Source organism: Tiliqua scincoides, chromosome 3 (genome assembly GCF_035046505.1).
Source record: "Tiliqua scincoides isolate rTilSci1 chromosome 3, rTilSci1.hap2, whole genome shotgun sequence".
Lineage (NCBI taxonomy): Eukaryota > Metazoa > Chordata > Lepidosauria > Squamata > Scincidae > Tiliqua > Tiliqua scincoides.
This window is the reverse complement of record NC_089823.1, coordinates 131,643,007-131,656,832: the sequence shown is the minus strand read 5'-3', so window position 1 is coordinate 131,656,832 and position 13,826 is coordinate 131,643,007. Positions and strand designations below refer to the sequence as shown.

General features: G+C 43.7%; 1 protein-coding gene across 1 annotated transcript in view; it reads left to right on the top strand.

The window, feature by feature from the left end:
* The first annotated feature begins 1,425 nt into the window (after positions 1 to 1,425).
* Positions 1,426 to 13,826, top strand: part of HELLS (helicase, lymphoid specific) — a 30,390-nt gene continuing 17,989 nt past the window's right edge. The window contains exons 1-9 of the mRNA XM_066622622.1: positions 1,426 to 1,472; positions 2,139 to 2,257; positions 5,476 to 5,598; positions 7,233 to 7,289; positions 7,622 to 7,658; positions 7,747 to 7,811; positions 9,227 to 9,271; positions 10,041 to 10,265; positions 12,093 to 12,275. Of these exons, the coding sequence (XP_066478719.1) occupies positions 1,433 to 1,472; positions 2,139 to 2,257; positions 5,476 to 5,598; positions 7,233 to 7,289; positions 7,622 to 7,658; positions 7,747 to 7,811; positions 9,227 to 9,271; positions 10,041 to 10,265; positions 12,093 to 12,275 (894 nt within the window). The 5' untranslated portion in view covers positions 1,426 to 1,432. The remainder of the gene's footprint in view (positions 1,473 to 2,138; positions 2,258 to 5,475; positions 5,599 to 7,232; positions 7,290 to 7,621; positions 7,659 to 7,746; positions 7,812 to 9,226; positions 9,272 to 10,040; positions 10,266 to 12,092; positions 12,276 to 13,826) is intronic.

The window sequence follows — 13,826 nt, the reverse complement described above, 5'->3', positions numbered from 1 at the left end:
GGCACATAAGCCCTGCCAGGGCAGGGGGTGGGTGGGAAGAAAAACTAGACAACCTTAGGAAAGGAGGTGGCTGTAGGAAGGTAAGATGTAGTTTATTATAAATCAGGGGTGCCCAAACCCTGGCCCAGGGGCCATTTGCAGCCCTTGGGGACTCCCAATCCAGCATGTTGGCATCTCCCCCCCCCCAATGAGCATCTGGCCTGCCTGAGACTTGCTGGAGCTCGTGCTGGTCTGATGTGACTGCTCTCAGCGCAAGGGCCAACTTCAACCTCTCATGCAAGCTGCAGGCCAATGGCTGCCTCCGCTGCTTGCTGTTCACATTGTGCAGCGGCAGCAAAGGAAAGGCTGGCCTTGCTTTGCACATGGCCTTTTATGGGCCTTGAGCTATCATGAGACCATCATTCATTCATAAGTTCCACCTCTAATATATTCATTTATGTAAATTCATTCAAATTTTAAATGTAAATTATGCTTTTCCTGCCCCCCCCCCACATAGTGTCAGAGAGATGATGTGGCCACTCCTGTTATAAATGGTTATTTATAAAATTGTAGTTTGTGGAAGTGCAAGGTTTTTAAATTTTTCTTTGATTCACACACACACACACACACACACACACACGCAAATCAATTTTTCTTTGATTCATTCTCTCTCTCTGTTTATACATACATACATACATACATACATACATACATACATATATATATATATATATATATATATATATATATATATATATATATATATATAACCAAGACTTTTGTGTGTGTGTGTGTGTGCAAGCCTTGGTTTGAAGTTGGTTGATGAAGTCACTGTCCTTGCATCTACTTCTAGAAAAGAAATAGGACCCAGGTGGAAATGTCAGCCAATGCAGTGTGGGACCCATGCCAGCCACCATGCCAGGGGTTGAAATACGTAGTTCAACATTTGGTGCCTTTTCATCCTGGGGAGGGGAGAGAAAGGAAGGAAGCCTCTAGCTTCCACTGCCAGGGGCTAAGGTGGCAGCAAAGAGGAGCCTGGGCACAAAGGCTGGAGCACCACATCCTCTTAGCCCCACTTTCCTTCTCTGACTGCAGGACTGGTCCAACTTCCAGTGCAATGCAGTGCATGTAGTGGTTCCACCATAGAGAACGAAAGGAATAGAGTCACAACGCGCGCCACAGACTTCTAGTGGAGAATTTCCCGCGAGCACACCCTGCGTGTCACTCTAGACGTTTTGCTATCTACTGTCTCCTGGTGCGGGCGGGGGAGGGAGGCAGTTTTCGCGCGAATTCAGCGACTTTTCCTCGCGAGGCTTGGAAAGCGCGCGGTTTTCGCTCCGGAGGAGGGGGAGGCTGGTCACTCTCTCGCTGCTTCGAGCTGCGGGCTGTGAGTCGGGTAGGCTCGCTGTGTGAGTTCGTGGCTGCTGCTGAAAGGGAAGCCAGCTGCGAAGTCATGCCGGCGGAGGACAGCGACGCGCCTGGGAGCACTGCAGGTGAGGGCGGGGAACACAAAGCAAGGAGAGAGTGCCTCTGAGCACGTGCAGAGTGCTTTCCTGGGGAAAAGTGCTTTGGGGTCCAAAATGGCCTCCGAGCATGTGCAGAGGGCTCAGTCTTTTGTGAAGCGAAAGCTTCCTTCAGCTGCCCCCAGAAACAGGCTGCGCCAGCAGAACTTTCCAGGACCCCCTTCTGGGGTGGCAGGGAAAAAAAGGCATTTAATGTTAGGTATTGTGGCTCTGGCTTTGCAAAGTGCAAAAGGCAGCATTGCTCTCCTGGAGACTTCATAATCTGGGGTTGCACACGGGGGCAAGCAGAGGACAGGGGGATGATATGGGAGTGGTGTAAACAGGGGCAATGAATGCCAAGGGCATTCATCAGGACAAATTTAAAATAAAAATGTTCAAAACATTAGGACAAATTTAAAATGAAGTAGGAAATTCTTTTGCCACCCATAAAGCTCCTTGGTTGGGTATTTAAAAATGTAGTGAAAAAGGAGAAAAAGATGCTTTAGCAGAGGCTATGGTGGGAGGTTTAAGATGGTGAATCAGGAAGCTCATTATACAATACCTCTTTGTATTTTATAATACAGTTTGGCCTTTGATGCTGTTTCCCCTATGTCCAGACCCATTTTTATAATCATGCTAATTTGTGTTTTATTATAGAGCTTCAGGAAGAGATGGGTGAGGAAACAGGAACCACTGTGATCACACCAGCTATGGTGAAGGAGGAAGAGCAGCTTGAGGCAGAAGGAATGGAGAAGGAGAGGCAGATAATAGAGAAGGTAATGTGTGTGTGTGTTTGCTTGCTTGCTTGCTGTAAGCCAGTGGTTCTCAAACTTTTAGCATCAGGACCCACTTCTTAGAATGTGAATCTGTCAGGACCCACCAGAAATGATGTCATGACCAGAAGTGACATCATCAAGCAGGACAATTTTTAACAATCCTAGGCTGCAATCCTACCCACACTTACCAAAGAGTAAGTCCCCTTTACTATCATTGTTAAAAGCATATACATAGTAGCCTGTTCAAAGTGCAGATCTGCAACATTTCCCCAAATGCAGTCACATACCATGGTAGCATCAAGTCTAATCTATTAAAAATATTGAAATGAATGGGGACCCATCTATTGGGTCCCGACCCACAGGTTAAAAACAATGCTGTAAGCTGTTTGAGGACTCTTTGACCTTGAGCACATAAAACTGCCTTATGCTTTACAAAGTAGTCAAGACTATTGGGCTATCTAGCTCAGCATTGTCCAATTGGCATTGGCTCCCTAGAGTTTCAGATGGGGTTTTTGTTCCAGCTATATGTGGAGATGCCAAGGATTGAATCTGGGACTTCACCAGGTAAAGCATGTGATCTACCACTGGGTTTCTGGTTCTTAGGGTGAGGGATGTAGTTATTAATAAGAGGATAAATTTGCACAAGATGAAAATAGTCTGTTGCTGTATCAACCTGAGTGTCATCTTATATATTTGTTGCAGCCTGCATGTTGGAATGTTTGCTGCAGGCATTGAAGTGAGTTCCTCAGAACTTGCTAGCTTGTTGTCACTTGTAAAGATCCGGTAATCTGTCAGGTTAGTTTGGCAAAGACATGCCTTTAGTTTTCCCTATCATGTTGGAAATAATGTAGAAGGTTGCTTAACTTACAAAGGGTTCACCCTGTTATTCTGTTGCAACACGAACAACAAAGTTCTGTGGTGCCTTGTAAGATTTTTAACATAAACTTTTGTGAGCTAGAGCCTACTTTATCAGGTGTGTGAAATGTTATCCTCGGTTGGCAGCAACACTTGTGCCATATCAAATCAGCTCATCCACTTCTAGCAAATAGTGAGTGAATGGAAAACCTTGAATAACAATGTTTTTTAATAGTCCTGCAGAAAACTAAAAGAGATGGAGCCAGCTGTACATCCCTTGGGCACCTGGCTTTAGCACCTCAGCTCCACTTGTGTTAAATCTGCTCCAAAACCAGCCTGGTTCTACCACTGGGAGACTGAAAAGGCCATTCAATATCCCAGAATTATGAGACAGGAGGGAAGTGACAGACAATATGTTGGCATTCAGATGCAATTCCTCCATTCCATCTACAAGTGTACCTGGAAGATGTTCCTTAAGGCCACAGTCCTAACTAGGTTTCCATCACTAAGGAAATGCAACTCCGAGGTAAAGGAACAAACATTTCCTTACCTTGAGGAGGACTGCCCCCCAACTGCAAGATGCTGCACATCCCCCACCCAAACACTTTGAAGAGTTGAGTGGTAGCCCTCTCTACAGTTATAAGTTTCATGCCTTAATCTTGTTGCCATCACTTGAAACTTTGTCTAAGGAATGGATTGTTCATCAGCCCACAAACAGTCCACAAATACCAAGTGAAATATCTACAAGGTTTTTAGGGCTCTAACAAAAGATCCCTTCAAGTCCCTTCAGTCAGTTTCCCTTATATTTTTATAACTGTAGGCCAGGAGAATTTCAGAACTGGCCATTACATTATTTTCTAAGTAGATTTACATCTTTCATAATGATAAGGTTACATTGAGAACTGATCCTTCATACTTCCCCAAGATCAGTAGTCTATAGCAGGCGTGTCCAGTTTTTGGCAGGAGGGCCACATCATCTCTCTGACACTGTGTCGGGGGCCAGGGGAAAAAAAGAATTAATTTACATTTAAAACTTGAATAGATTTACATAAATGAATATATTAAAGATGAACTTATATGATTGAATTAAGGTCTTGCAATAGCTCAAGGCCTATAAAAGGCCTTGCACAAAGCAAGGCTGGCCTTTTCTTTGCTGCTGCTACTGCATCACAGACATGAAACAACAAGCAGTGGAGGGAGCCCTCATCCCACAGCTCATGTGAGAGGTCAAGCAGTCATCCTCACACTGAGAGTAGTTGCATCGGGCCAGTGTGGACTCCAACAAATCTCCGGAGAGCCGGAGGCTCATTGGAGACTGGGGTCTCCCCGAGGGCCACATTGAGAGACCCCGAGGGCTGCATTGAGAGACCTTGAGGGCCGCAAGTGACCCCAGGGCCGGGATTTGGGCACCCCTGGTCTATAGGAACTAGAATTGTGTTGCTTTTTTGTCCCAAGCATATGGGGAAAAGGCTTATGCTTGATATATAGAGACCAGGAAAGATGTATGTGACTTAGGTATGGGTGTTAGCTTCCAATGTATGGTGTGTAAAAAAAAAAAAAAAAACCTTGGCTACCCCTGGAATCTAATGTGTTCTTGAGTAGGGGAGCTTCTATATATACATTGAGTTAAAAATAACTCCTGGGGATTTGTTTCTTTCAGAATAAGCATAGTATATGTCTTTAAAATAAGTAGTACTGAGAATTCTTTCCTAAAAGTTTTCCTTCCTATTTCTCATGTTTGTTTATGGGCTAGTTGGTCCTATTGTTAGTTTTTCATGTTTTTAAATTACATCTTTTAGAACCAGAGTTGTGTTTCTCAACTGAATCATAGCCTGAAACTGTGGAGGATCCTCCTGCCAGAAGGAACAAAGCTTCAATTTATCCATATAGACTTGCATGTGAAGGGGAGAGGGTAGCTTGGATAACCTCCATCCAGTAAAGAGAATGAATTTGCTTGTGAATCCTGATTGTGTGATTCTTTGTTTAGTTGCTGATTTGCTGCATAAGCCATACCCATATACCACACTACCCTATAGTTAAGGGAAAGAAAAACCTTTCTGTATTTGATTTAGCCTAGAGAAGCTCCCAGAGATCTTCCAGGAGAGAGAAATGGAGGAGCAGAGGAGGGAGGATACCAGAAAAAGGCAAGGAAAAGGAGATGTAGGGTGGTAAGAGACACAAAGAGGGTCAGCAGGAGGCCATAAGGAGACCCTGGAGGATGGGAAGAAAGAGGAGGAAAGTACAGTTGACAAGGGAAGGCTGAGCTCACCAGGGATCTTCCTGCATGTGCTTATGGGTCATAGATCAGATCTTTAACCACTGTAGGTAATTATTCCAGGGAACTTTTCATTTTTTTCCTGCAGGCTCGCATGTCCTGGGACAGAGACTCAAATGAAATGCGCTACAAGAGGCTTCAGCATTTGCTTGAAAAAAGCAACATCTACTCAAAGTTCTTGTTGACCAAAATGGAACAGCAGCAGCAGGAAGTAAGTGCACTCTTAAGTTAAGGTGCAGAAGTTAAATTCTTATATTGCATTACAGCAATGACTGCAAAGGAAATCTGTTACCAGAGATTCCAGTGATCTGTCAGTGTGATTTTTTTAAAAAAGCAAAATTTCCACATTGTTTTAACCTGTTAGGGTTTCTGATGTCTCAAGTTTTTTAATTCATACCACACGTTCAGCCCTGCCCCATAAACGTTTGTTAGTCTACCAATACCTGTCTTGGCTATCATGCCCTTTGGATGGCCTGAAAATGGAGGGAGAATGCCCATGCAACTTTCTATCCATTTTCTAAGGCCTCCCTGTTGTTCCGCTTGCTACAAATGAGCAAGGAAGGAGCTATTTAAAATATATCAATCTTCTACATATGCACAGGGGTCCATAATTTTTGCCTGTGTCGCTAATCCCAAAATGGTGGTTGCTCTCTGGCCAAGCTTGTGGCTGTGAAAGCAGAGAGGGAGATGATAAGTGTAACTCCTGTGATACAAGGGAACTTTGAGTGATGCTATCCCTGACAGGCACAGGTGTAAGTTGGAGAGAGGATCACTCCATTAAGAACTTAAAAGAGAGTCACTGAGAGCAATTAAGATTTTGAGTATAGCTGAACATTCACCATAATTAAAAGCAAAACTATATTTGTCAACCGTTTTGAATCTGAACATAAAACGCTTGCATAAAGGAGCTGGGTTTTTTTTAAACTTAGGGCACAATCCTAACTTGCACTGGAACAGGCAAGCCAGGAGGCTTGCGCTGTGTCCAGCACAGGATTGTGGCCAGAAGTGGTTTAGCCAGAGGCAAGGGGAAGCTTTTCCCCTTACCCCTGGGTAAGGGCTGCTGGCGCCTATGGGTCTCCTTGGACTTTTGCCACCTCCTGGGGTGGCACAAGTTTGAGGAGAGTGGAGCGGCTTGAAGCTGCTCAGTTCTCCCAGGGAATGGGGGTTGGGATCCAGCATAACTACCGGATCCCAGCCCAGCCTCCCATTCCCCACCCGCGGCTGCCCATCGCACTCCCCCTGCCCAGGAACGCCTCCCTCCTCCTTCTCCCCATCCCCCATGCCTAGCTTTCGTCCTTGCGTTGGCTCATCCAAGTCGATGCAAGGAGCTGGGAGGGAAGCTGGCGCGGAGGCATCAGCCTCCGCAGGCCGGCGCTTCTGGAAGCACCAGCCTGGCTTCCTCCTGTGGAGGCGCAAACGTGCTTTACGGCACGTTTGCAACCCTCCCAGGCGGCATAGGGCACAGTTTGGATTGCGCCCTGAGTTTATTAATACTAACAGTCAATTTAGATGATGATTTCTATGCATTTAAAGACACATTTATGTCCTGTCTCTTTCCCTTGAGATTCCCTAATCACACAAGAGGGCATTTTGTCCAAAGGAAAACTTGCTGGGAAGTGAGAAGTGGGCAGGAAGTGGGCTCGCACATCTTTAAATGATGAAGGCCAGTTTGGTGAGGAAATTATTTTCAAAACTGGCCCTAATTAAATTGTATGCTTTCAATATGTTTGCTTGATCATTCTGCACTTTGTATATATGGTTCTTTTTCACCCAGTTTTATAGTGGTTAACTAGTGGATTAAAGCATGCAAGTGTTTTTGTGTGTGTGTGTGTTTTGTGTTTGAAGGAGCAACTAAAGAAAGAAAAACTAGGAAAAAAGAGAGAAGCATTAAGCACTACAAAGGTAAGATAAGATGCTGCACTGGAGGGAGGCATCCTTCTATGGATTACTCTGCTCCCCTGCTCCACATGGCAGGACTTTTAAGATTGGCTTTGCTTGTGTCTTGAAAGTGGATCTTGTTCAGTATTAGGCCTCTAGAGCAAGCACCAGACGAGTTCTTTCCTCCCTTATCAGGGTGGAAGAGGTGTTTGTCATGATTACCTCATAGTTTCAGGGAAGCAAAGACCAATCATGGTGCTTGCTTTGATGAAGCCCTCATACAGTGATTTCAAACATTATATTTATTTGTATAAAGAATAGAAGTAAAGTTTTGTTTTAAATATTTTTCTTTTTAGAATGAAAAACAAACTAGTAGAAGAGGAGGCAAATTGGGTAAGTTTTATTGAACTCATCAAAACAGCCGCTTTGCTGTTTGTTTAGTATATTCATTTGCTGAAAGCTATGTAATATTTTGTCACAGCTGCAAGAAAGAAGAGAGGCAGAGAAGATGAAACATACAGTATTTCTGATGTCATGTCGAAAGAAGTAAGTTGTAAGGGAGCCCCACGTGCTTCTAGTTCATCCCTCTTCTTTTTCAATGTAAATACTTTGAATAGGAGTCTTAGGATTCCTACACAGAGTTTTAAAAAATATTTGTTTTCTGCCCTTCCTCACATAGTTTAGGGCAGAGTAGATTTCCCCCCTCTCCATTTTATCCTCTCCTTTCCTGCATTGTCGCAGGTTGGACAGAGACTGTAACTGATCCTAGGGATCAACCAGTAAGCTCTATGGCCAGATTTAATACTAGCTTTCCCTTATACAAGTTTGACAGTCCCCTGCTTGGGGAACCCAGATTATCAAAGATAACTTTCTCCAAGTGGCTACTTTAACAAGGTACCAGGAACTGGTGCATTCAGGCTGCCTAATCCAACGCTGCCCCAGCGCTGGTGTTGAGTGGTGCAAGTGTGCCTTATCCTATTCCCCCCGCCTCAGAAGCCCGACACGGTGCTTCTCAAGTCTGTGCCTGCTAAATAGCTTGCTTGCAAGGATGCAGTGGATGCTGTTTGATGCATATGCTGCTATGCTGGATAGGATTGGGCCCTAAACTGAGGTGCCTTTCATCAACATTGATTATGACAGTGGGGCTTGATTCACATGCATCATGAATTCTGTGTCTGCTTAAAGGATCATAGTATTGCCTCCATATGGTGAGCAGTCTGTTCCTTATAACAGTGTTTCTCAAACTGTGGGTCAGGACCCATGAGATAGGTTGCAAGCCCATTTCAGGTGGGTCCCCATTCATTTCAATATTTTGTTTTTAATATATTAGACTGGTATGCAACTGGATTTGGGGAAATGTTACAGACCTGTGCTTTTAACAAACTACTATGTATATTCTTTAACAATGATAGTAAATGGGACTACTCCTGAGTAAGCATGGGTAGAATTGCAGCCTAGGATTGTTAAAAATTGTCCTGCTTGATGATGTCACTTGCAGTCACGACATCACTTCTGGTAGGTCCTGACAGATTCTGATTCCAAAAAGTGGGTCCCAGGGGTAAATATGTGAGAACCACTGCCTAATAAACTAGCTTTGTGATTGTTCTCATAGTCCTGTGGTTTTCAAACTCTCAGGGAGTTTGAAACCTGCAGTCAGTCTTTGTGGGGGCGGGGGGGGGGAGGCAGCAGAGGCAGGGGGAAGGCAGTGAGGTGATCCCCAGGATCGCGTCGCTCAGGGGGCTGCAGGGACTGCGGTGCACCCTCCAGTTCCTGCAGCAGCTGTCCCTGGTTGTGGGGAGCTGTGTGTGAGCACCTGCTGGGCTCCCCGGGTCAGGGAAAGTGAGAGTGGAGAGATCGCGCTCTGCCTCCGCAAAATTCTCCTTGTTTATATCAGTGATTAATGTTGATAAGTTCATTTTCAACTTGTTTGCAAATTATTTTATTTTTTCACCTTTTTGTAGGAAATCTTGTCAACGGCCAAAAAAATAAAAGTTGAAGAGAATGAGGTATATCAGCTTGGTTTAAATGCTGTTTGTGGGGTCCCACAATTTGTGATTGTAGGCGGGAGGGGGTAATTATTGTTATGGTTTTCTTGTATACAAGTGAGTTTTCCCTAGTAACTTTTTGAGCATGATTCTATTAACAACTCAGTGAAAGCAAAGTTGGACAGAAATGGCTTAAAATGGTATGGTTTTGGGAATAACTGAAGAGTGTGTTCCCAAGGGCTTGCTTTCTTAGTTTTCTTGCAGGAAAAAGTAGTCTAGTTGCACGGTGCGGCCTAGCAGATTCATTATGTTTAAGACCAAAACAATGTTACAGTCTTTAAGGTGTCACAAGAGTGCAGATTTTTGAACTTTTTGTTCCATGAGCTATGCTTTCATCAGTGTAAGAAACAAGGAAAGAATTTGCTTAAATGAGAAAAATCTTCCCACCCATTTGCTTTCTTATGCTGAATTTCTTTGGCCACAGTGTGTAAAAGAGCACACAATTAAGTGAATATTACTGTACTTTCAAGTGGCACAAAGTTAACGTCACTCAAGGAGTAGTAATATAAAATTACTATCTAGTAAGATAATTATACAAAATGCATTAATTGAGTGTGTTCCATGCGGCCTGGATTCAAAATAATGTTCACTAGAAGGTTGGTTTTTTTTATAATCAACACTAACTTTCTCAGTGTTAATTGTCAGCATTAAAGAAGTTATGAGTGATAGCATTAAGTTTTGCTAAGTGTATACGTGGATTAATTACTGTCTGTAAACTTTTTTTTGGTAGAACAATAGCTCTCCTTCCAAACTGTGTACAGAAGAACTCCAGAATAATGGGGATTCAAATAGCATTATTAAAGAAAGATTAGCACAGGCCATGCGCTATGGAGCCAAGCATTTTTTTGATCCAACAAGAAAAATTTTCGGACAACCAGTACCTTTTCAGCAACCAGATCTTTTCAGCGGAGGAATAATGAGATGGTACCAAGTTGAAGGCATGGAATGGCTTCGGGTATGTAATGTATTTACTGTAAGTATAGAAAGATGAAATATAGTCTGCCAAGGAGGCTATGCTAATTGCAGTTTTTACTAATATGAGTGGTGTTACACAGGGGTACGTGATGGTACTCATGTTGCCAGCTGGTTAGGCCAATGGTGTTGTGGCTCTTAGTTACCAAGGGTAGTGGTTCTCAAACTCTCAGGGAGTTTGAGCCCCACTCTAAGTTCTTGTGGGGGAGGGGGAGGCAGCAACACATTTGCCAGAATCGTGTTGCTTTTGAGGGGTCAGAAGCTTGCTTTGACTTACCAGAGCGTGCAGCAGGCTCCTGGGGGTGCAGAGAGCTCCACGCAAGCCTCCGCAGGGCTCCCCAACGTTCAGAGAATATAAAAATAACCATTGCGACCCACTTCCAGTCTTGTGATCATAAACTGGAGGTGGATCACAATTGTTATTTTGAGTGTCTCCGCATGTTGGAGAGCCCTGTGGAGGCTTGTGATTTTGGTGATCACGTCGCTGCCTTCCCCCTCCCCACCCCTTAAGGGGCAGAGGCCAGGGCTCTCTGGCTGGGGCGTTATGACGCCCCAGATTGAGAACCACTGACCCAAGGGCATAAGACACTGATCTCATACAAAGCTAAGTGTTCGATGTTTCTGTACTGTACAACCTTCACAGTGTAATCATATGCTTATCCACTCAAAAGAAAGCCCCATTGATTTTAGTTGGATTATTCTGCATAAGCATGTGTAGGATTGCAGTCTTAGCCTGCCTATATAAAAAGAGCCCCACTGGATCAGGCTGTAGGCCCATATAGTCCAACTTCCAATGGCCCACCAAATGCCTCAGGGATCACACAAGACAACAAGAGACCTGCATCCTGGTGCCCTCCTTTGCATCTAGCATTCTGAGGTAGACCGCTACTAAAATCAGGAGGCTGCACATAAACATCATGGAATGTAACCTGTGATGGACTTTTCCTCCAGAAATTTGTCCGATCCCTTTTTAAAGGCCAGATGCCTTCCCCACATCCTGTGGCAAGGAGTTCCACAGACTAACTATATGCAGAGTAAAGAAATATGTTCTTTTGTCTGTCCTAACTCTCCCAACATTCAATTTTACCTGATGTCCCCTAGTTTTGGTGTTGGGTTAGAGGGAAAAGAGCATCTCTATCCATTCCCTGCATAATTTTCTGTCTCAATCATGTCAATCCTCAGCCACCATTTTTCTAGACCAGGGGTCTCCAAACCCCAGCCCAGGGCCAGATGCGGCCCACAGCAAGCCTCTTTCCAGCCCACAGCCAACCTCTTGTCCCCTGAAAGTTTCTGGCCTACTCAACTGAGCATGACCAGAACTATGCTCTGATTACGTCTGGAGGATGTTCTGAGGGCCAGAGAAGGTTGAATGAATGAGCCCATTCATTCATTTATTCACTCATCTAAGTTAGAAAGTAAGAGCGTGTACAAGTAGCAATTAATTGGGTATATTATTATTATTTATTATTATTAACAGTATTTATATACCGCTTTTCAACTAAAAGTTCACAAAGCGGTTTACAGAGAAAAATCAAGTAACTAAATGGCTCCCTGTCCTGATAATACAATCATAACACATGAAAATAAAACTAAAAACTAATCTACTTGCATACTTGGTTTTCTTAAATGTTTAGCTATGAAATCATGAGTAATTTTTGAAGGAAATATGATTCACTCTGTATTTACATAAACATTGTAAAAGATAGTTAAGTTAAAAAGTTGAATTAAGAATAATGGGGTCTAAATTTCAGTTGATATAAAGCATGTGTAGACTAAGCTTTTAAAAAAGATACCCTTTTTTGGTATATAGATGCTATGGGAGAATGGAATCAATGGCATTTTGGCTGATGAAATGGGGTTAGGAAAGACAATCCAGTGCATTGCAACAATAGCCTTGATGGTAGAGCGAGGAGTCACTGGGCCATTTCTGGTGTGTGGACCCCTATCTACACTTCCTAACTGGATGTCAGAATTCAGAAGATTCACCCCTAAGGTAAATATCTTTATTTTTTATTATTTTTTTAGACCTCTGTTGGTCATGGTAGGGTGACAACTTGATGAGTAATTTTTCCCAACCACTTCAGAGGCAGGACTTCTAGAGGCTTCTGGAGCCTCTTCTAGGCTGAGGAGCCATCTCAGTTGTTCTGTCTCTGCTGCTCTCTGAGCTGAAGGTATACTGAATGCTTTATTCACCCTCCCTAATTGAGTTGGTATAGTTTCAAAATTATGCATTTAATTTCTTAGCATTCATATATTGCTTTTCAGTCACACAGTGAGTCCAAAGCAGCTCATGGCCTAAAAGTTGTGGGAGTCTCCCATACTTGGGGGACTTCTCCAAGTGGAGATTCCAGAAGCATTTGGAAGGTTGGGGTGGGTGGGAAGAGTCACTCATTGCTACAGGACACCATCCTCTCTATAAAAAAAAAAAATCACTGATATTTCAACATTAGTTCTATTTTATCTGGGTAGACATAAGTTGGAGAAAGGAATGTGTATGCTGTGGCCCATTTCCTTCCCTGACCTTATCTCGCTCAGATTTGCTGTTGCACACTTAGGAAGCATGGGCATACATGTGCAATAATAAAATTTTACTCTAATGCATTTCCAAAAAGCAGAAGTTATTAGTAAAGGGGAAGAATACGGTGCAAAGTGAATCCAAGTGTTTCCTATCTGTAACTAAAAGATTAAGGGCTCAATCCTAACCAATTTTCCAGCACTGGCATAGCTGATCCAGTGGAACATATACTGCATCCTGCAGCTAGGGGGAGGCCTCCTTGAGGTAAGGCAATGTTTGTTCCTCACCTCAAAGTTGCATTGATATGCAGTTACTTGGTGACAGCCTGAGGGTGTAGTAAGGAATCTTTAAAACTTGAGTTTCTCTTGCATTCTGCTATGCTCATTGGACTATAACGGGTGTCAAACTCATTTCACGCAGAGGGCCGAAGTTAGCTTTCACGGCTCCAGCTGAGGGCCAGAAGTGATGTCATTAAGCAGAAAGTGACATCATTAAGCAGCTAATGGCCAGAAGTCAGACCCTGTTCTCATATAGAAATTCATTAACTGCAAATGACAGAAGAGAGAGTACGCAGATCTTGATCATATTTCAAGGTTTGGGAAAGCCCAGTTTTCATGTGGGCTGCCATTTCAGCTGTAACACCTCGGCAGCTGAGAGCCTGAGGGCCGGATAAAAAGCTTCCAGGGGCTGCATCCAGCCCCCAGGCCTTATGTTTGACACCCCTAGACTATAATATAATATAAAGGAGCTTTTGGTGGATTTTTTGCAATGTATTCTGTTTTAATTATGTTTGCTCTGTGCAAAGGTGGCACTCATGGAAAACCACCTCCCCCGCTTCCTATAGAACCACCTGAATACCTTGAAAAGCTGCTGCTGGGGTTGGGAGATTCTTGACAGCAGCTTAGGATGCAGTAGGTAGGGCTGCAGAGTGCCTTCACTAGGGACTCTTCTCCTGAGGATTTCCTCCAAATGCTTCAGCCTCCCCCCCCCCCCGCCCCCAGCATCCTAACCTTCTGCTAAGAGTCTTCT